At 34.0% G+C, this 22,555-nt stretch overlaps 1 protein-coding gene across 4 annotated transcripts in view; it reads left to right on the forward strand.

The window, feature by feature from the left end:
- The window catches only part of INTS13 (integrator complex subunit 13), a 29,250-nt gene that overhangs the window by 3,376 nt on the left and 3,319 nt on the right, over positions 1–22,555 (forward strand). For 3 of the 4 annotated variants that reach the window (XM_072798575.1, XM_072798576.1, XM_072798578.1), the window contains 13 exons: positions 348–422; positions 4,968–5,170; positions 5,536–5,616; positions 7,258–7,348; positions 8,683–8,811; positions 10,322–10,406; positions 13,144–13,233; positions 13,446–13,535; positions 15,123–15,301; positions 16,360–16,530; positions 16,775–16,929; positions 17,257–17,487; positions 19,605–19,744. In XM_072798575.1, coding sequence (XP_072654676.1) covers positions 348–422; positions 4,968–5,170; positions 5,536–5,616; positions 7,258–7,348; positions 8,683–8,811; positions 10,322–10,406; positions 13,144–13,233; positions 13,446–13,535; positions 15,123–15,301; positions 16,360–16,530; positions 16,775–16,929; positions 17,257–17,487; positions 19,605–19,744 — 1,720 coding nt within the window. The remainder of the gene's footprint in view (positions 1–347; positions 423–4,967; positions 5,171–5,535; positions 5,617–7,257; positions 7,349–8,682; positions 8,812–10,321; positions 10,407–13,143; positions 13,234–13,445; positions 13,536–15,122; positions 15,302–16,359; positions 16,531–16,774; positions 16,930–17,256; positions 17,488–19,604; positions 19,745–22,555) is intronic. The other variant, XM_072798579.1, reaches the window with a different exon arrangement.

Consider the following 22,555-nt stretch of genomic DNA (forward strand, 5'->3'; position numbering starts at 1 on the left):
TCCACAGAGAGCCCTTCTCTGACCACCCAACCTAAAGCAGCTAACCAATTTCACTGAAATTATCTTGTGCATTTATTTGTTTGTATTCTTCCCCCCAGCCCCTGACTTACCACCCCGCCCCCAGCCCCTGACTTTCCCAATATTGTGAGCAATGCAACTTTTATTCATCGCTGTATTCCCAAATCCCCAGTGCCAAGGATAGTACCTGGCATATACTAGGTATTCTATAACTATAAAGTGAATGAATGAATCAGCAAGCCAGTGCTAGAGACTGCATATTATTTTAAATATGATGTGATTGAGTGGAATTGGATGTGAATACTAATTATGTCTTTGAAATCTATCAGGTGAATTTCATTGTGAGTGACTCTGGAGCACATGTTTTAAATTCTTGGACTCAAGAAGACCAAAATTTGCAGGAGGTATGGTTAGGTTTTGAGCTGTGGCCATTTTTGAAAATTATCTGAACGTGGTAATACTTTTTTGGAAAGTGATTTAAAAGATTTTTTATCAATATAGTATCTGCACATGTTTTAAACTAATAATGAAAAACAGCTATCTTCATTCCAGTCTTTTCCTACTTCTTAGAAGCAAACTTTCAAATCTAGCTCATCTAGTATTTACTTCCATATTTCTAAATGATAGTTTACTACTATTAGTAGTAACTAGAAATAAACTAATAGTTTTACTACTATTGATAGAGTTCTCAATTAAAACTTTATTTTTTTACTGTTGTTAATGAAAATTTAACTTCTATCTTTCCTGTCACCCATGCCCTTATGCCCACCCTCTTCCTTTCCCCCATTTTCTCAGTGTTATTAGAATTTTTGTTTATTTCAAATTGCATATTTGCATTATGATACCTATATAATGTGTTATTCACTGTTAAACTAAGTAGTATATGTGGTTATTTCCTTTTTTTTTTTAAAGGTTTTATTGAGATATTGACATACAGCACGGTATAAGTTTAAGGTGTAAAACACAATGATTTGACTTACATATTCTTTCCTTTCTTGTGTAACTTTTTGTTTATTCTTGCAATTTATCATTTCTTTTTTTGTAATTTGCTTAATTTTATATGTATCTGTTGCTGCTTTTCCTCATTTCTCTGCAAAACTTGTCAATATTTTTATCATAAATGTATGAGAAATTTAGCAGACTGTTTCTTTTTTTTCTTGAAAAACTTCTTAGAGCACAGTCTTTTGCTTGAACTGGCTGCTTTCTAGGCCTAGTGCTTTTTAAACATTATTTGTTTAAGAATACTGAGATTTGTGATAGATTATGTTCTTTGCTGTTCAGTTGGATGGAAGACTTCAGTTTTAAGATTTTAAGTTTTAAGATTTTTATTTATTTATTCATGAGAGACAGAGAGAGAGAGAGAGGCAGACGGAGAAGCAGGCTCTATGCAAGGAGCCTGACATGGGACTCAGTCCCAGGTCTCCAGGATCAGGCCCTGGGCTGAAGGCGGCACTAAACCGCTGAGCCACCCAGGCTGCCACCCCTGATACTATAACACTGATTAGTGTTATAGTAGGTAAACATACCTAATATTTTATTCTTTTGAGGTAACTCAAGCAGTAGGCTTTAATTGGTTTAGCTTTGCATTAATATTACTCCACAGTGTTCTTTATTCTTTCTTTACTTTAAAAAATAATATTAAGGATTCGGTACATTGTCTCTGCCTTGTCTTTTTGAAAGGGCATGTATTTTGCTTCACTTCTTTTAAGAGGTTCTTTGAAGGAAGCTTGAAGCCTCTCTAGCTGTGTATAAATAAAAATCACAAATTTGTATAGGTTTTCCTTGCTTCACCTCTGCAGTGCAGTAAAAGTTGTGCATTTGATAATGGTATATATATTTTAAGAGAATTGCTACATCCCTCTGCTTTCTGAATGTGAAGGCACATAGTATCACTGATTGCTTTTAAATTGTGAACAGAAGGAGAAACTGCAGTTAGGAAGGCAACTATATAGCAGATGACTATGGCGTAACATTATGTAAAATAATTGACATTTTGTATAAATTATGTATAATCTTGTCTGTGTTAACACATTTAATGTTTAGCTTTGGTTATCAGTGTCACACTTTTCCCTAGAATCATGAGTTCTTCCTCTGCCTGTGTCTCTGCCTCTCTCTGTTTCTCATGAATAAATAAATAATTAATTAAAAAATAAAAATCATGTAGAATCATGAGTAACAAGTGAAATAGATGGAAGACAAATTTTTGGGCTAGAAGGATTGATTGTAAACATCCTTTGCTTCAACTCCTTCGTTGTGCAAGTGAAAGAACAGAGGCCCACAGGGGCCAAAGATTGTTTGACTTCTGTACATGGGTCCAGGGCTCTTTTTGCTACAGGACATAATTCTATCCTATATATCTTAAATTTTACCACCAAAAATTGTCAGAGTTGAGGAGTTTGGGTCTAGTTTTTGTAGACTTGATTAAATAAAGTTTGAAAGTATTATGCTAATGTGGAACAGTTTATATTATTATTTTCACTTTCAAGTTAGGAGAGATTGACTCAGTAATAAAAGGCAGAGCCAGAATTTCAGGCCATTTCTGTCTGAGTACAAAACTTAAGCTTGCTTTTTGCTACTTTCCCCTGGAACACAACATCCCTAAAAAGCTACTTTTTCCTGAGTTTCTCCTATGTATCAGGGACTTTGTATAGTTATTTACACAGTCTTCTTTCTTTCTTTTTTGATTACTTTTTATGAATACGTAATACCTGTATAGTTTAGAAATTAAGTTTACATATATACATACAGAGGGACATACGTACACTTATACATATGTGCATGTGTAGTAAAAGTTAAGCCTTGAAAACTTTCCAATTAGTCCCCTGACCCAATTAGTGGTACTAGATCCCACTTATGCTCGCCTACGAGGTGAGTATGTTCAACTCCTACCAGCTTTGTGTTTAGTGAAGCATGAAATCTGCCATTATGGGAGTATTTTATTTAATCATAGATATTGGCAAACACTACTAATTAGGGCTTACCTCCTACCCCTGACTTTGGAGAGCTGATTTACCAGCAAATCACTGTTTATCTCCACCACTATTAGTTTTCTATGGTTTATTCCAGAGTAACTTTATGCACATAAAAGCAAAGTTCTTCCACTTTGTTCTCTTTCAAAATTGTTTTGGCTGTTCTCCAACCCTTGCCATTCCATATGAATTTTAGAATCACCTTGTCAGTTTCTACAAAAAAGTCAACTGGAATTCTGACATGGATTAAGTTTAATCTGTAGTTCAGTGGAGTAGTGTTGCGGTTTTAACAATATTAAGTCTTCCAGCCCATAAACATGGGATATTTTACATTCATTTAGATCTTTAATTTCTTTTAAAAGTGCTTTGTAGCTCTCAGAATATAAAATTCACATTTCCTTTGTTGATTTGATTCCAAAGATTTTATTTTTTTATTATTTATTTTTTTTTCAAAGATTTTATTCTTTTTGGTACTATTACAAATGGAATTGTTTTCTTTGGGGCAGCTCTGGTGGCGGAGCAGTTTAGCGCCGCCTGCAGCCCAGGATGTGGTTCAGGAGACCGGGGATCAAATCCCACATCAGGCTCCTTGCATGGAGCCTGCTTCTCCCTCTGCCTGTGTCTCTGCCTCTTTCTCTCTCTGTGTGTGTTTCTCATGAATAAATAAATAAATAAATCTTAAAAAAAAAAGGAATTCTTCATTTTCAGATGGTTCATTGCAAGTGTGTAGCAGTACAATTTGTTTTTGTGTATCGATTGTGTACCCTGCAATTTACTGAACTTGCTTTTCATTTCTAATTGTCTTTAGTAAATTCCTTATGATTTTCTACATACAAGGTCATGTCATATGCAACATAGGGATAATTTTACTTCTTTTCCAATCTGGATTCCTTTTATTTCTTTTTCTTAATTGCTCTGGCTAGGACCTCCAGTACAGTGTGGAATAGAAGTAATGAGAGAAGACATCCTTCTGTTCCTGATCTTAGAGGGAACACATCAAGTCTTCACTGTTAAGCCTGATGTCATCTGTAGGTTTTTCATAGGTGCCATTTTCTTTTTTTTTTTTTTACATTTGTTTTTATTTAAGCTTGATTTGCCAACATATAGTATAACACCCTGTGCTCATCCCATCAAGTGCCCTCCTCAGTGCCCATCACCCAGTTACCTCCAACCCCCTGGCCACCTCCCTTTCTGCAACCCTTTATTTCCCAGAGTTAGGAGTCTCTCATGGTTTGTCTCCCTCTCTAATTTTTCCCACTCAGTTCCCTTCCTTTCCCTTATAATCCCTTTCGCTATTTCTTATGTTCCATGTATGAGTGATTGTCCTTTGATTGACTTATTTTCACTCAGCATAATACCCTCCAGTTCTATCCACGTTGAAGCAAATGGTGGGTATTCATCCTTTCTGATGGCTGAGTAATATTCCATTGTTTATATATACCACATCTTCTTTATCCATTCATCTGTCAAAGGACCTTGTGGCTCCTACAGTTTGACTGTGGTGGACATTGCTGCTATAACATTGGGGTGCAGGTGTCCCAGTGTTTCACTACATCCGTATCTTTGGGGTAAATACCCAGTAGTGCAATTGCTGGGCCGTAGGGTACATAGGTGCCATTTTCTGCTTGAAAAAGTTCCCTTCTATATCTAGTTTGCTGAGTTTTTTTTATCATGAAAGGTCCTGGATTTTGTAAAATGTTTTTTCTGTGTTTATGCAGATGATCATGTGATTTTTGAAAAATTCTATTGATACTTACATGAATTGACTTTCAGATGTTAAATCAACTTCGCATTCCTGGAGTATAAGTCTCACTTTGTCGTGGTGTATAATTCTTTTTATGTGTTGCTGGATTCTGTTTGCTACTATCTTGTTGAGGATTTTTGTGTCCATATTTGTAAGATACATTGGTTTATATTTTTCTTGTGGTGTCTGACTTGTACATACTCTTGCCAACATAATTATTTTCTCTTTTACTTTAGCTAATGGCAGCATTAGCTGCTGTTGGGCCTCCTAATCCACGAGCAGACCCAGAATGCTGCAGCATTCTGCATGGTCTGGTTGCAGCAGTGGAAACCCTGTGTAAAATTACAGAATACCAACATGAGGCTCGTACTCTACTAATGGAAAATGCAGAACGTGTTGGAAATAGAGGACGAATAATTTGCATTACTAATGCAAAAAGGTAAGACATTAATCAGAATAATCCTTTCACTAAGAGAATTTTAATGTCTTATTACAGTTTAAAAAAAAACAGGAACAGCATGTTAGCATTTAAGCATATCTCAAGTAGCTTTTCTAATATTAAAGCCATATTTATCCAGTTCTAATATAACTCATTTCAGTTGAAAGCTGTTTAGATTGTCATCATATAGGTTAATTTGACTTTTTTCTTCATTAGTTTTTCAGCTGCTTCTTTGATATTGTGAGTGAACGAACATGTTAAAGACAGTCCTTATTGAAGTAATTTTCAGTCTCTATTACAAGGTACTACAGCTGAATAGTATGTTTTTTTCTCTGTTTATTCAAGTTTGTTTTTTTATGCTGTAGTGATAGTCATGTGCGAATGCTTGAAGACTGTGTCCAGGAAACAATTCATGAGCATAACAAGCTTGCTGCAAATTCAGATCAGTGAGTATAATCATAAGTCAAATCAGTATTTCATTTTATAGTCCTGTATCTCATCATAATTATTCCAATAATTGTAATAGTAATTGGTGGCATTCCCTTGAATTTTCTACTAGTTCTACGAGTTAGCCAGAAAATGTATGTTTGATAAGAAAATTTTTCCGTTTTCTTTTTCACTTTAAAATTTTACTTCTTTTTGAGAGGAAAGGTGATCAAAAGGATAAGATAATACATTTGTAAAACATACTGGTTTGATGGCTTGCTCTTATACTTTGCGTTACAAATTTGTAAAATGAACAGATTGTTGGTAGCATTTTTTAATATGTACCAAATCAAAACATAACAGCTAATTGCATTATAATTAAAAAAAAAAAAATATCTGGGGCACTTGGGTGGCTCAGTTGGTTGAGTGTCTGAGTCTTGATTTTGGCCCAGGGCATGATCTCAAAGTTGTGAAATCAAGATTGTGTCAGGCTCAGCACTGAGCATGAAACCTGTTTCGGGTTCTGGGTTCTCGCTCTCTCTCTGTCTCTCTGTCTCTCTCCTCCATGCTCCCCCAACTCCACTCTCAAAAGAAAAAAAAGTAAAGCTATTAAAGACAAGTATAGGACAGTTGAAATATGGAGTTTATAGTAGATTGAGGTATTTTTTTTTTTAAGATTTTATTTATACATGAGAGAGACAGAGAGAAGGCAGAGACATAGGCAGAGGGAAAAGCAGGCTCCCTGCAGGGAGCCCGATGCAGGACTCCATCCCAGAACTCTGGGATCTTGCCCTGAGCCAAAGGCAGACCCTCAAATGCTGAGCCACCTAGGCGTCCTTCTTCTTTTCTTTTTTTTTTTTTTTTTTTTAAGATTTTATTTATTTATTTGACACAGAGAGAGCAATTGGGAGCACAAGCAGAAGGAGAAGCAGATTCCCTGCTGAGTAGAGAGCCCACTCTGGGGCTAGGTCCCAGGACCCTGGGATCATGATCTGAGCCAAAGGCAGATGCTTAACTGACCAAGCCACCCAGGTGCTCCAAGCTAGCATTAATTTTCTTAAGTGGAGCACTAGTATTATTGTTAATGAGCAGGATTATTTTCAGTTATTATTGTCCGATTTGTCCTTAAAAATAATAGTAAAAGGGAAACCAATATACAATATATTCAGTTTCTCTAGTGGCAGTTATCGAAAATTATTTCTGATTGTAAGACATTTTCCTTTATTTTTCAAACACAAAGTATCATTTTTGCATTAGAATTAAATTCATATATTCATTAAATGGTCATTGCTATACAAATATAACAATTACACAGTTTTTCTAAATATTTAGCTTTGGGGCAGCCTGAGTGGCTCAGTGGTTTAGCGCCGCCTTCAGCCCAGGGCCTGATCTTGGAGTCCTGGGATGGAGTCCCATGTCAGGCTCCCTGTGTGGAGCCTGCCTCTCCCTCTGCCTGTGTCTCTGCTTCTCTCTCTCTCTCTCTGTGTGTCTCTCGTGAATAAATAAGTTAAATAAATAAATAAATATTTAGCTTTTATGTTAACAGTAATAATCTGAGTATAGAGATATACTTTTTGGTATATTGAACTTATAATAGTTTACCTACTTGGATTCTTTATATACTATGTATTCTTATTCTAAGTAAAAAGTTTCTCTTTAAGTCTCATGCAGATTCAGAAGTGTGAACTGGTCTTGATCCATACTTATGCAGTTGGTGAAGACAGCCTTGTATCTGATCGTCCTAAAAAAGAGGTAAGTGCAGAAGTAATGGAAGGAAAGATCACTGTTATTTATTGACAAACACTGGGAAGGGTTAGCATAAAGCTGATCACATTGCCAACATTTTCTGCCAAGCAGATATTTGGAGTTTTCAAAGCAGTCTCTGGAAAAACACCTACGCTGATTCTTTATGTTATAGTTTAGATGTTAAAATGTTTTCTGTTTTGCTTGCCTGTTGAAGTTTAAATGTGTTGCAAAACCATACATAGTATTGTTCCTAAAATTTCAGTCACTTTAATGGATTTCATTTGCTTTAATGACTTTTTATTGTATGAAAGTTCTTTTCCTCTTTAGAAAGGCAATACACTTTTTAACAAAAATAGACTCTAATAAGATAATTTACATAGCCAGAGGACAGAAGGCTGAAACTAATTTCTAATCTTGGTTTACTTTTTAAATAAATTTGAACAATTTTAAAGGAAAAGATGAATGTGGTGATTTTTAAATGGATTTGCATCATAAAATATCCTCCATAATTGGTATGTTTAGAAATATAGATTTATGTATTTATATAATTATATTAAATGTATATGTTCATATTCTGGTTTTTCATTTAGCCTAGTTCATATAAACATGTGAAGTATTACCTTAGTCTGAGTTTTTTATGGTTAGGTGGTATTTTAGGATCATTAGCCCTATCCTTGTGTTTTTGGGTAGTTTCCAGCATAAACCTTTTTTTGGTTAACTTCCTTTTGCCTCTTTTGATAATGTGGTAAGTTGGCTTTACTTTGTGTTAACTAAAAACTTATTTACATTAAATCTTATACCCTGAACTGAGTGAAAGTTTGTTACCTTGTTGTAAGTAACTTTTGGCTGCCTAATCGCGTTTATTGGTGATGAAATATGAAGTTCGTGACAATTTCCACATTCTTTATTATAATAAGTAGTTTTATTTACATGGGTTTTCCTCTCCACAAAATTAATTACTTTTCTACAGTATTTCCGTGGGCCGTTTCAGATCCATTTTGCATATAGATAAATAGAAGTAAAAATTGTAAATTAAAATAAATACTTAAAGACTTTCACTCTGAGTTTCAAGAGGACAAAGACTGCCCATTTACTGCTGTATTCTTTAACAACTCACATAGTTTTGGCACATAACATAGTAAGTTCTGCTTAGTGCTTATCTGTTGAGTGAGTGTATGAAAATGTTTTGCTAAAATAATGATCATAGTTAATTTATGGGCCTTTTTATTTTTTCTAGATTCTAAAAGTAAATAATTTTTATAGATTGAAGTAAAGTATTTGACACTAGGTCACACTATATTAATGTTTTATGGGTTTTTTTCTTAATACTTTTTTTATAGTTATCTCCTGTTTTAACCAGTGAAGTTCATAGTGTTCGTGCTGGACGGCACCTTGCTACCAAATTAAATATTTTAGTACAGCAACATTTTGACTTGGCTTCAACTACTATTACAAATATTCCAATGAAGGTAGGCAGCTCTTTTTCTTGCTATATTGAAAGCTCTGCTTTGCTTTGTAAGTATTTGTTTGACACGTATTATTTATTTTAATTGAACCTTAATTTTTTCTCCCTATATCATATTTTCTATTTTGCCTAGCCCACATTCAGTGTCTTTGACCAGGTCAGTACATAGTGAAAAGCAACAAAGAAAGGATCACAGAACAAAATTCTCTATTTTTCTTTCTAGTGAGAGCACTATATATTAGCTTTTAAACTATGTTGTCATTAAAATATAATCTGTGTCTTAAATGATCACTTTTTCTGTGATTCTTTTCCAGACGATTATGTTACTAGATTTTACTTTGTGCATTCTAGTGGATCTTCTATTTCCTATATTTTTGTTCTTGTTCATCTAGTATGAAAATGTTTGTAACTAGTAGATCTCATGGGGAAAAATAGCTTATAGTTTTAAAAAGTTTATTATATTCTAGCTGAAAAACCGAAGATGTAAGTCTTATGATTTTATTCATGGATTTTATTAGGAATCTATTGGTATCTGTTCATTTCCATTATTTTATCATTAAGTTGCCTAGGACCAGGACAATGCCTGGCCCATAATAAGCTTCACATGAATTTTTACTGTGTGGAGTTGAATTTAATTTTATTGGTTATGTTTGCAAATATGAAGTAGTCATCATACCTAAAAATTCAAATTGGCTTTAAGTCCAGTTTCATTGTTTTGCCACCATATGATGAACACTAAATTTCATGAGAAATATGATCTGTTCTTTATTAATTTCCTCCTTATACCAATGGCTGGCTCTTTAATAGAAATTGTAGCCTTATCCAATAGAATGGTTTGATACAATAGCAATTATCAAGTAAAATGGTATAATGTATTTTAATATATGTAATTTCTTGAGTTACAAGAAAAATACTCTGAGAGTGACAGATACCTTACTTTTTAAATTTGATCATATTTGTGTGCAACTGGTGTGACTCTCTTCAATCTTTGTCTTTTTCTTGTAAATAGATAATATTGAAGTTCTTAGTAATTTGTAAAAACAAGTAACTAAACTTGTTTATTAGTATGTATTTGCTAATTTATATAATTGATGTTTGCTAATTTCCTAAAGGTATTTAAAGATGCTATTTCCTCCTTTAAACAACTATTTCACTTTTAATTTATGTAAACTATTTCAGTTAATAATATTTATGTATAAAATGTATTAGCAAGACAATGCATTTGGCATAAAAGAAATCTCAAGTTCTGGAAGAGTCGTTTATGTTAATTCTGATGTAATGTAAGAAAAATCATTAAATACTTTATTACATATATAGCTAGTAGTTTTTAAGTAGAGTTCATTGCCTTGGAAACTATTGCATCTTTAAATAGATTAATTACTGAGCAAGCTGTCCCATTATAGCTAATTAATGCTGGGTATATTTTACTTCACTTTGAGCAAAAAGCAAAATGAATAATTAATAACTTAATTATTTTGAAAATAAAACCAAGTTATTTTAAATTTTGCTTTAAGGAAGAACAACATGCTAACACATCTGCCAATTATGATGTGGAGCTACTTCATCACAAAGATGCACATGTGGATTTCCTGAAAAGTGGTAAGTAAAGGATGGTGAAAACTATTTTATAATATCTAACATATGAAAGCATACTAACAACTTTGAGAAGTTTGTCAGTAAGCAAACCTGATGGACAGTAGTACATTTCTCCAAACTTGTTCTTCAATATTATCTATTAATGACCTTGGAACTAGTGTCTATAGTATTACCTATTAATGAAAAAAATAAAAAAATAAAAAAATAAAAAATAAAAAAAATAAATAAAAAAATAAAAAAGTATTACCTATTAATGACCTAGGAACTCTAGCTACTGGAATCAATACTGAGAAAGATAGCCATGATAGTCATGTCATAGTTTTTCTTTTGCAAGCAAACCAGTTTGGGAAAGCAAAAACAAGAACTGACTTAAAAGAGTGATAGACTTCCAGCTTGCCTGCATGAAAAATTTCAGTCTTGAAATTTAAATTTAAATTCATTTTCTTTCCCCTAAAAATTATTTGAGTCAGTGATCTCATTACTGAAATCATATATTTCTGCAACTGTTTGCAGTTGCAGCATGGTTTGAAGGAGAAAACTGGAGATAGTAGATAAGAATTTTAGCTAACACTTTCCCATCAGATGGCAACATCCCTGTTTCTAGACTTCAGTCTGCACATTTTAATAAATTAAGATACTTATTAGATGAACTGTAATATTCCATCCATTCCTAAAATTCAGTGGCATTGCCTTTAAATTTTGGCATTTGGTTAAATCCTTTGGAATGTTTTCTGTGTAAGTTGATGCTATATGGTTGACTCTGACTATGTTGTATGCATCTTTTCTGAAGTTAGTACCTTCAACCAATCATAACATTTGTTATGTACATAAGGAATCTTGAAATTAATCTAATACAGATTTCTAACATGAGAAAAACTTAAGATAAATGGATGTATTAGTGTTTAACAAAGGAATGTAAAGAACTTGTTTTTGAAAATATAGTATGTGGAAATTACTGAGAACCTGTGAGATAATATCAACTTTTAAAATATTTATTTTTAAAACAAATAATGTTAAGAGTGTTCTTTGTGACACAAAATATTTCTCTAAGATGGTTATTGATTCACCCATTGTATGTATGACACATGGGCACCATGTGTAAAATGCTATAGTGGGGATAGGAACAGGGTGCTGTGGAAACACAGAGTTTGCCTGTGATTATGCCTCCATGAGTTAGGCAAGCTTTATAGAGATGACATTAGAGCTGGGTAGACCTACACTTTAGCCCTCATATCTTATCTAAGCTCCAAATCTACATATTCTACTGCCTAATTACATCTATTAGATGTCTCGCAGGCACCTAAAATGCAACATTCCCAAAACAACTAACAAGCTCTGCCCCTGAACTGGTGTTTTTTTTTTTTTTTTGTAAAATTTTATTTATTGATTTAGAGTGAATGAGAGGGAGAGACCATGAGCCGGGGGAGGAACTGAGGGAGAGGGGGGAGAAGCAGACTCTGCGGAGCTCAATCCCAGGACCCTGCAATTATGAGCTGAGCTGAAGGCAGATGCTTAACCAGCTGAGTCACCCTCTTGGTCTTCTAATGTTCCCTATCAGTGAATGACCCTGTTGTGTGTCTAGCTATTTAAGGCAGAAACCTCAGTCATCTTTGAGACATCTGTCATTCTTCATATGTAGTCCATCATCACATTTTCTGGATTTTATCTACTAAGTGTCTCTCAAATACATCCATACAACTATATCTCTACTATCATTACCATCTCTCTGATCCAACCTATTAATTTCTTACCTAGTATCCCATAGTCACCCCCTAAATGGTCTCTCTACTCTTGTCTAGCTAGAATAGCTTTCATAATACTAATCCTGACCATGTTCCCCTTAGTTTACAATCCTTTATTGCTTTTCCATTAGCCTTAGGATAAAGACCCAGCTATTTAAATTTCTTAGTAGGCCCTGCATCGCCTGGTCTGTCCTCTTTTCTCCTCACAGTGTACTCCTCTCCTCTGTTTCAGCCATGCAGACCTGAAATTTGAAATTCTTCGTGCTCCCTCCTGTTACAGTATCTTGGCATCTTGCTCAAATACTCTTTCCTTCATTTCTTTAGTTATTTTCTATTATCCTTTTAGACTGAAACTAGTTTTCACTTCTCAAAGAAACCTTCCCTGATGTCTTAAATTAGATCACATATCTGTGCAGATGCTCATGGTACTGTGTACATCTTCAAAGCTTTGTCAACTTTATAGTTTGCATTTGTTCATTATTATTTTATTAACATCTGTTCACTCTATTTTGCTGTAAACTCTGTTAAGGCAAAACATGCTCACTGTTACATCTTTGTTACATCTTTCTATATATTTACTTTCTAGACCCTTCATTTTATGTTTCCTTTCATGAATTCATTAGGATTCAGTATGATCAGTCGTGTATTTTAGATTCCTGAAGCTTTCTTTCAGTATTTAACCATGTTATCTTATTTAATGGTGTTAGAGCAGTTGTAGAATCTTAAAATTTTTTTTGAAATTTTTGCTGTTGACTTCCAGTGCAGTGACTGAAATGATAAAATTAATTATTGAGAAATTTTGGAGGAAAATTGAATATTTATTTTAATCAGAGCTAGTATCCAAATTCCATTTGGTATTTTTCTAGAAGACTGTATAAAAATAATGTTCTCCCAAAAGTATTTTCTTTTCTAGAGTTTAAACTGTTTTTGAAAGTCTGGGGTAAACAATTTGCAGATTGTGACCTATTTAGTAATGTTTTTCTGGTTTATTCTTAAAGGTGATACCCACATAGGTGGCAGCAGTAGAGAAGGTTCATTTAAGGAAACAATAACATTAAAGTGGTGCACTCCCAGGACAAATAACATTGGTAGGTATTTTAAAGAAATTGAAAGAGAAAAGAATAAACCAAAAGTTCTTAAAGTGTGTGTATGTGTGTGTGTGTGTGTGGTTCATTAGTCTGTTTCTTTTTGAATTTTTGGTTTTCATTGTTTTAGGGGCTCAATGAACATTCTTTATCCTCTTTTAATTGTGGAAATATTCCTGTATATTCTCTGAAATCAGTATTTTCTTCCATTTCAGAATTACACTATTGTACTGGCGCTTACCGCATTTCACCTGTAGACGTAAATAGTAGACCTTCTTCCTGCCTTACTAATTTTCTTCTAAATGGTAATTTTCAATATTTAATTGTTTTGTCTGAGAATAATACAAGTGAAATTATTAGTAAGAGATGTGAAAATCTGAACTCTAGAAAGCTCTTTTAAGATAGTCTAAACATATTTTATCTCCCAAAACTCTTCTAAAGTTACATAATTGTGAGTACCCTTTTAGCAGTTTTACTAATGTTTAAAAATAAGATGACTTTATGTCTTTCAGGTTGTTGTATATAAAAAAGTGTTACTTGATATATTTAATTTAAAAATTTGGTTGTTAGAGTCTAAGTTGGGTTTTTTGGGTAGAATAATACAGACTATTTATTTTGGCCTACTGAATTTTGAATTGCATAGTATATATGGGCTTCTTTTTGCACAGTTTACCTTAATCTAAATAAACAGTTTTTTAGTATTATGCCATATGATTCTTTCACATAGGACTTTAAATCTGTGGTTTCCTTGTGTGAAAATTAAAAATTATTAGAGTCCATTTACTAGATTTAAATTCTTAATAGCTTTCCCAGTGATTCTTGTGATGAACTAACTTTGAAACCACTGATATAACAGATCAAAATTAAGCAAAATTTCATTATCAGATTATATGAAGTTCAGATTAAATAACCATCGGTAGGGGCACCTGGGTGGCTCAGTTGGTTAGGTGTCTGCCTTCGGCTCAGGTCGTGATCTTGTGGTCCTAGGATCAAGTCCTGCATTGGACTCTCTGCTCAACAGGGAGCCTGCTTCTCCCTCTCATTCTTCCTCTGTGCTCTCTCTCTCTAAAATAAATAAAATCTTAAAAATAAATAACCTTCGGTCATGTGAAATAGAAAGTAGTTATAATAACCATGTTGGTATGTAGGAGGTATTGTGGAATTGAATGGAGACTGCTTTCTCCCCCAAATATTGTGTAGCTTTGGTAATTGGAGAGTTATACAGCAGTTGTCTCACTTTTCTTCTTGATGTCCAGGATAAAAAATTTACTTATAATGTGTGAAGAATGTAACCAAACATTCTGGGATTACAGAAGAAAGGGAGTCCTCCTGTTCTAATAGAAAACTTGGTAACAAAATTTTTCTAAATGTCCAGCTGTGGGGGACAGATTAAGCCATGGCCCACCCAGAAATGGATCCTTTTGCAAAATGAAATGAGGAAGATCTCCGTACTGTTAACAGAGTGACCCCTGGGATATTCTCTAAGTAAAAAACACCACCACCACCAAAACCCCAAAAAAACCCCACCAATTTGCAGATAGTACCCTTTGTGCAAGAAGTGATGCATGTGCTTGTTTTTTTAAAAGAAATAATGGCTAAATAAAGTAAAAAAATAAAAAGACAGTATCAGAATTAAAAAAAAAAAAAAAGTAGCCAGAGACTACTATACTTATTTTGGAAAACTATGTAATTATGTAAGCTTGGAGTGACCAAGAGAGAAAGCTAAGGCTAGAATTTAGACTTTTAGGACTTGAAATGCAGATATACTGAATTAGCAATGTTGCTTAAAATGTGAGGTTTAATGAAATGAAAAATCTAGAGATAAATATTAAGGGAAAAAATTAGAGCCTATTTGAACTTCATCACTGATAGAGTAATCTTGCTTTTGACAGGTCGTTCTGTTTTATTGGAACAGCCACGAAAGTCAGGTTCCAAAGTCATTAGTCATATGCTTAGTAGCCACGGAGGAGAGATTTTTTTGCATGTCCTTAGCAGTTCTCGATCCATTCTAGAAGATCCACCTTCAATTAGTGAAGGATGTGGAGGCAGAGTTACAGACTACCGGATCACAGTAAGATTCTAATATTGATAAATTTTGTGTTTTGACTCTTGTCACCATTCAGCAAGTACTTATTGAATGCCTATTAACATGCTAAGATCTGTGACAAAATGGGGTTTGGAGAAGTTGCTGATTTATTATTTTAATTAGGTGATCTTTCTTTAACATTTAAAAGAGCTGCTTATCACTGTGTAGTCTTTCTTCTATATTCAGTGTATATCTAGAAGTATACAGATAGCCTTGATACCTGGAATTATAAGAAAGGATGGAAATTGATTTGACTGATATTTCAGTTGGAAGTTTATTTTCTAGTAACTTAATGGCAAATAAAAACATTTCAGTATTTGGTTGCTGCTACTTTGAAATAACATTAAATTTTGGTCACTTAACGGTATATACGAGGAAGTTGTGTCTATTTGGGGTGGAAATTCTATTCTGATTTTAATTTTTCAGTCCCCCTCCCCTCTTTTATATTTGGTATTTCATGGTTATTTACTTTGAGGGAGTTGTGAAAATTAAATGTGATTAATGTATAGGAACATACTTTGTAAGTCACAAAAGTGTATGCTGTAGGTAATGATTTTTGATTAGGCTTTTCTTTATTATTTTTATATCTTTTTTAATAAGAAAACTAATAAGTATTTGTTGTAGAAGATTTAGGGAATATAACAGATGTCTTTTAAAAACAAAGGCTATAAATTACCTATAATTCCATCATCCAAAGATAACCACTGTTAACATTTTGATGTTATGCTTAACCTTTTCCTTTGTCTGTATATGATATAAAAGAGTAAAACTATAGAAGTGAAGAAAAATGAGCGTTTCTGGGCTTTTAAAAAGTAGAAAACTATAAATGCTTTTGTACTTGAGGCTTTCTTCATCTCTACCATAATAAAGGCTGATAGGCTTCATGTTCAGAAGAAGGGAAAAAGATTACTAAGGGGGCTGTCAGAGGAAAAACTATTGCATGTCACAGGGCAGAAGACATCAGGGGAACAGACTATTACATGTAATCCACACTGAGACATTAGGAAATAGTTTCTAATTTTATTTTATTTGGTTATCATTAGGATTTTGGTGAATTTATGAGGGAAAACAGATTAACTCCTTTTCTAGACCCCAGATATAAAATCGATGGAAGTCTTGAGATCCCTTTGGAACGAGCAAAAGATCAGTTAGAAAAACACACCCGTTACTGGCCTATGATCATTTCACAAACCACCATTTTTAACATGCAAGCGGTAAGTATTAAATAGTTTTCAGCCTTTTTTCTAGATTAGTTATATGTTCTTTACAGATGCCATTTCTTGAGCAAAGAATGGAATATATGAGTCTGCTACAGTTAAAGAATTAGAAAATTGAAATGATGGTTATAGGTTATCTCACCATGGTGATGTTTAAAATCAGTTGACGTTCTACCTAGATGCTTTGATATTTGTTTTTCAAGACAGATTTTCTTTTTATTTCTTAAAAAAATTCCAACAGGTAGTTCCATTAGCCAGTGTTATTGTAAAAGAATCTTTGACAGAAGAAGATGTGTTGAACTGTCAAAAAACAATATACAACTTAGTTGATATGGAAAGGAAAAATGATCCTCTACCTATTTCCACAGTTGGTACAAGAGGAAAAGGCCCTAAAAGGTAATTCTTTTTTCTTACATTCTTGATATAGCCCATTTATTTGATATATACTGTTTTTAAAGCTAAATTATTCCATGTGTAAATTATATGGTTGGATATATATATATATACACACACACACGCACACATATATGATTGAGGTGAGATGGTATAAAATCTAGAATAGCAGAATTGGATTTTATAACTTAGAATCACATCGTGAACTGTCTAAAGAAGAAAAAGTCCATGTTTAATGATTCCTTTTAGTTTATTTTACCAGTAGCAAGTGCCGCTTCAATATTGTTTAAAGAGTATTTCTCAGAACCTTATTTTAAATCTTTACTTCAGAGATGAACAATACCGTATCATGTGGAATGAATTAGAAACTCTTGTCAGAGCTCATATCAACAACTCGGAGAAACATCAGAGAGTCTTGGAATGTCTGATGGCATGTAGGAGCAAACCCCCAGAAGAAGAAGAACGAAAGAAACGAGGAAGAAAGAGGGAGGACAAAGAGGACAAATCAGAGAAAGCAGTGAAAGATTATGAACAGGAAAAATCTTGGCAAGATTCAGAGAGGTGACTTGTTGATAATATAGTATCATGGTGTCTTTTGGCATGTCACATGCTACATATAGCACATTCAAACCATTCATAAAATATATGTTTATTTTGTTTTAACTATGATTTTATCATTTTTAAAATTTAAAATGTCATGGGGTTAAGAGTTGTAGGGACATGTAGGTGGCTCATTTGGTTAAGCATCTGACTCTTGGTTTCAGGTCAGGTCATGGTCTCAGGGTTGTGAGGTGGAGCCCCTTGTCAGGCTCCACATCCAGCCTCCCTCTCCCTCTACTCCTCCCACCCTACCCCTATGGGCAGACACTCTCGCAAAAAAAAAAAAAAAAAAAAAAAAAGAGTTGTAATTCTTTTTTACTGTTGGGGCAAAGGTAGTGTTTAATTTTTTCTTAACTTCTGAAAATCATAATATACCATATTTGGTATCTATTCACTTTATGTGTTATGAATATCACAGACATGTTTTTATTTCTTTGTTCAATAAATACTAAATGCCAATGAGGCATTTATTTTTTTTTTTAAGATTTTTAATTTATTCATACGAGACAGAGAGAGAGGGGGGCAGTGACACAGGGCAGAGGGAGAAGCAGGCCCCATGCAGGGAGCCCGATGTGAGACTTGAACCCTGGACTCCAGGATCACACCCTGGGCGGAAGGCAGGCGCTAAACTGCTGAGCCACCCAGGGATTCCCCCCAGTCAGGCATTTAGTGTAAGATTATTGCCCTGGAAGAACATACGGTCTTATGGTAGAGATAGAAATGTAAGTCATTGAGTATAGCAAAGTGTGGAAGGTGCTGTTATAAAAATAGACACAGGATGTCCTTGAAAAATAGAGGAAGAGCATAGTTTTACTTCTGAAAACCTTCCTCAGGGGGATCCCTGGGTGGCTCAGCGGTTTGGTGCCTGCCTTTGGCCCAGGGTGTGATCCTGGAGACCCGGGATCGAGTCCCACATTAGGCTCCCTGCATGGAGCCTGCTTCTCCCTCTGCCTGTGTCTCTGCCTCCCTCTCTCTCTCTCTTTCTCTCTCTCTCTGTCTCTCATGAATAAATAAAATCTTAAAAAAAAAAAAATTACCAGGCCTTATCTTTCAAAAAAAAAAAAAAACCTTCCTCAGTAATATACTCTTTTTCCTTAGTTTGTGATTTATATGGTAATGTCAAGGTTAAATTTTAAAAAACATTAAAAGTAATAAAGGCTTCTAAATAAAAATATCATAACTTTTCAGCTGGTTTTGTCTTACATCTCCTTGCCAGAAATCAGGCAAAGAATCAGGTAAATACTATGATGGCAATATTAGTAAGTCCCTTAAAAACAAAACAGAACTTACTATGGAAAATTTCAAACATATACAACAATAGAACAAATAGTTACTCATTTATTTTTAACAATTCATGGCAGATCTTATTTCATATATTCCACAACCACTCACCTCACCACTCCCACCATCACTCCACCCACATGGGAATATTTTGAACTAATTCTAGAAATCATATCATTTCATCCAAAAATAAGTAGAACATTTTATTCTCTTTGACCATAGAAATTCATTTCTTTCTTAGGGCTGCTGAACTTCTGAAACAGAATTAGCTCACTTTAAAAAGGGGGCGGGGGGAAGTATTCTTGTTTAGACACCACTGATCTTTTAAGTATTCTGAAAGTTTCTGTTTTCCGATGAAACTCAAAATGAGCATGGAGTTTAGTTCTTAATTTGTGAAATGTGAATACATTCCCACAGCACATCAACTAGAGCACAAATGGTAGTAGATTTCTTAATCTTATTTGTAAATTGAAATAGGATTTTAACATTTCTTCCAAAGATGACATTTCTGTCATCTTTAATTTTAACTTAAATTTTCTGCCCATGTTTTATTTTACAGAGAACTATATTACTGAATTATTACATTATTATGATGAAGGAAAAGGGAAACTTTGTATTTAATTCATTAAGTTCTCTTACCTGATTTTAGGTTGAGGTTTATCTTTTGATTAGTTTCTAGGTTTCCTCTGACAGCTTATCTTTTTTTAAAAGTAATTTGCAAAGTCTAGTTTAATTATTGAACCAGTCAGATTTTTTAAAATTTAAACTTTAAATTTTATTGTTTGTCCCTCTAAAAGATTAAAAGGAATCCTGGAACGTGGAAAAGAAGAATTGGCTGAAGCTGAAATTATAAAAGATTCGCCTGATTCCCCAGAACCTCCAAACAAAAAGCCCCTTGTCGACATGGATGAAACTCCACCAGTAGAAAAATCAAAAGGTAGGGTAGAGGGGCACCTGGGTGGTTCAGTGGTTGAGCGTCTGCCTTTGGCTCAGGTCGTGATCCTGGGGTCCTGGAATTGAGTCCTGCATTGAGCTCCCTATGGGGAGCCTGCTTCTCTCTCTGGCCTATATTTTCTGCTTCTCTCTCTCTCTCTCTCTGAGTCTCTCATGAATAAATAAAATAATTTTTAAAAAAAGAAAAAAAGAGTAGAACTATGGTAGTAACTGTGTGTGTAAAAAGTTTTCCAATTTAGTTTGTTTTCTGCAGTGTCATTTAATAATTGTTGCATATATGAGGAAGAACTACTAAACTATTCCTGGATGCTGTTTGGGAGATTCTCTTTACAGCCTTGGAAAATACAGGCAGAAAAATCTATTTGTTGGCATTAAAGGAAAGGTAGTGTCATACCTTCATTAAAGAAGCCGTTGGAAAATAAGTACTTCTACTGTAAAGTCTGTATTTTAGGAAATTTTAATTATGTAAACTTGAATTCATTTATGTTCTGACTCTATACTAAGTATGCTAGGTTTGTTGAAGACAAACTCTTTTCCTTAAACTCCTTCTGAACTTAAGGAAATATCTAATATTACCCGCCTACAGTGTGGTGTCACTGAGTGAGTTTCAGTAAAGGTATTATAAGTAATGTTTTCATTGTGAAAAAGCCACAATATTTTCATTTCATTTTATCTCTTATTTATCAACTCAAATGTTTAATTTCTTCTTGAAGGAATTCTGGGTATCAGAGATATGAATTGGGTTTGGGGGCTCCTGAAATTGTAGACTTAGTTGTCTTGAAGATAAATTAGATTTAGTCTTTTTAGGATAAATGGCAAATGGTGTAACAAAAGATTGTCTTGTTTTTTGCCACTATGCCTCTCTTAAGGCAAGAACACCTGGGGTCTGGACATATGATCTTTGGCATCTCATCCTAGGGAAAGCCTTATTTTTTGTATACTTCTCCTGTATATATAATGCCTTGTTTATTTTTTGCCTATATATATGTCTTGTTTATTTTTTGTATACTCTTCCTGTATATATAATGTGATACATGTAAATACTCTCCATTAACTGATTTCTTTGAAATCAGTCACATGTCCTAAGTCACATGTCTCTTCAAGAGCAATCTTGTACTTGCCTTTCAGGCATTTGCCAGGGTGCCTAGAAAATAAATAAATGTCTTGATAAATTATTCTATTTCTTACAGGCCAAAATATACCAGTTGATTAGGATGACAAATTTAGGTTTAATTTAAACAATGCTTCGATGTTCCTTGGAAAATAGAATTGTAAAAATTATTTATTAGTGGCAAAGAGTTACAAGCAACCAAAACACTATTAGTAAGAAAATAACTAAGTAACAGTGTCCATAGGGTGGAATTTGTATAGCTCAAGAATAATGATTATTGTTCCTTCTTGCTAATGTGTATCATTCAGATTTCAACTCAAGTCATTTTTCAGGAAAGACTTCCCTAACCTCCATTCATAATTAAGTTAGGTGCTTCGATTGCATCCCAGGATTACACAGGGGTAGCACTTAAGAGTCCTGCACTGACATTGCTTGACATCTTGCCTCTACTACTACTTTGAAACATTTTAAAAGATTGGGCTTTTTATTTTTTAAGTAGGATCTATGCCCAGTGTGGGACTTGAACTCACGGCCCCCAGACCAAGAGTCTCATGCTCTATGAACTGAGTCAGCCAGGTGCCCAAAATGCTGGGGCTTTTTAAAATTTACTGTTCTATTACTACCACTCAATTTCCTGGCCCATAGTAAAAGTTCAGCTATTACTTGTTGAATGAGTAAATGAATGAAAATAGAAGGTAAAGGGAAAAAAAAGCAGCCTACAAAGCCATTTATACCATGATCTCCATTTTATTTTTAAAAAGAAGTTTGTATACACACTTAAACCGCGCTTTTCACTTTATTTCTTTGTCACTTTAAATTAAATTAAATAGATTGCTAATGCTTCACGCAGGAGGCACTGTATAGAGTGGCCGGAATGAGAAGCAACTTGGTTGCAAATTGCTGTTTTCAAACCTTGTAACTTTCCTTTCAAGGCTAGTACTTGAAATTTGTTTTTTCTTCCATTCTGTTTTAAAACCTAAGTCACATATCTCTTCTGATCAGCGAATTTTATGGGCCTTTTTTTATATACTTGAGTTTCATTTGTTTTGGAAAATGACTTCCCAAGACTCTCCAAAATGAATTTTGTGCCTGATGTATACTCTACATGGGCTATTCCAAACAAGCCCTCTAGATTTGGTGAAAATCTCTTCAGCTCTCTTTGTATGATGCAATAACCGAAAAACCAAAATGTAATTTTCTTGATATAGATTGGCCTTGAAGAATGACTGGAATATTTAAAGTTGTTAGAGCAGTGGTATTATGGATGATTTTATTTCCTCTTTTATATGTTGTTTTCTAGATTTTATCTAATGAACCTGTATTAGTTTTATAATAAGAAAAAAAAAAAGAAAAGAAAAGAAAAGGAAAAAAAAAAGAAAAGACTTGTTAATATAGTTTTGGAAAATGTACATGCAATCATTTAACCTCTTTTTTGGTGTGCAATTCTGTGAGTTTAGGCAGTGTATACAGTTGCAGGACAACCCACATCACAATCAGGGTATAAAAAAACAGTTCCATCACTCAAAAGATTCTCTAGTACTGCACCTTTGGGTTTTGTTTTGTTTTGTTTTTAAAAAAAGATTCTATTTATTTATTCATGAGAAACAGAGAGGTAGAGACACAGGCAGAGGGGGAAAAGCAGGCTCCATGCAGGGAGCCCGACGTGGGACTTGGTCCCAGGTC

Source organism: Canis lupus, chromosome 25, assembly GCF_048164855.1.
Source record: "Canis lupus baileyi chromosome 25, mCanLup2.hap1, whole genome shotgun sequence".
NCBI classification, from domain to species: domain Eukaryota; kingdom Metazoa; phylum Chordata; class Mammalia; order Carnivora; family Canidae; genus Canis; species Canis lupus.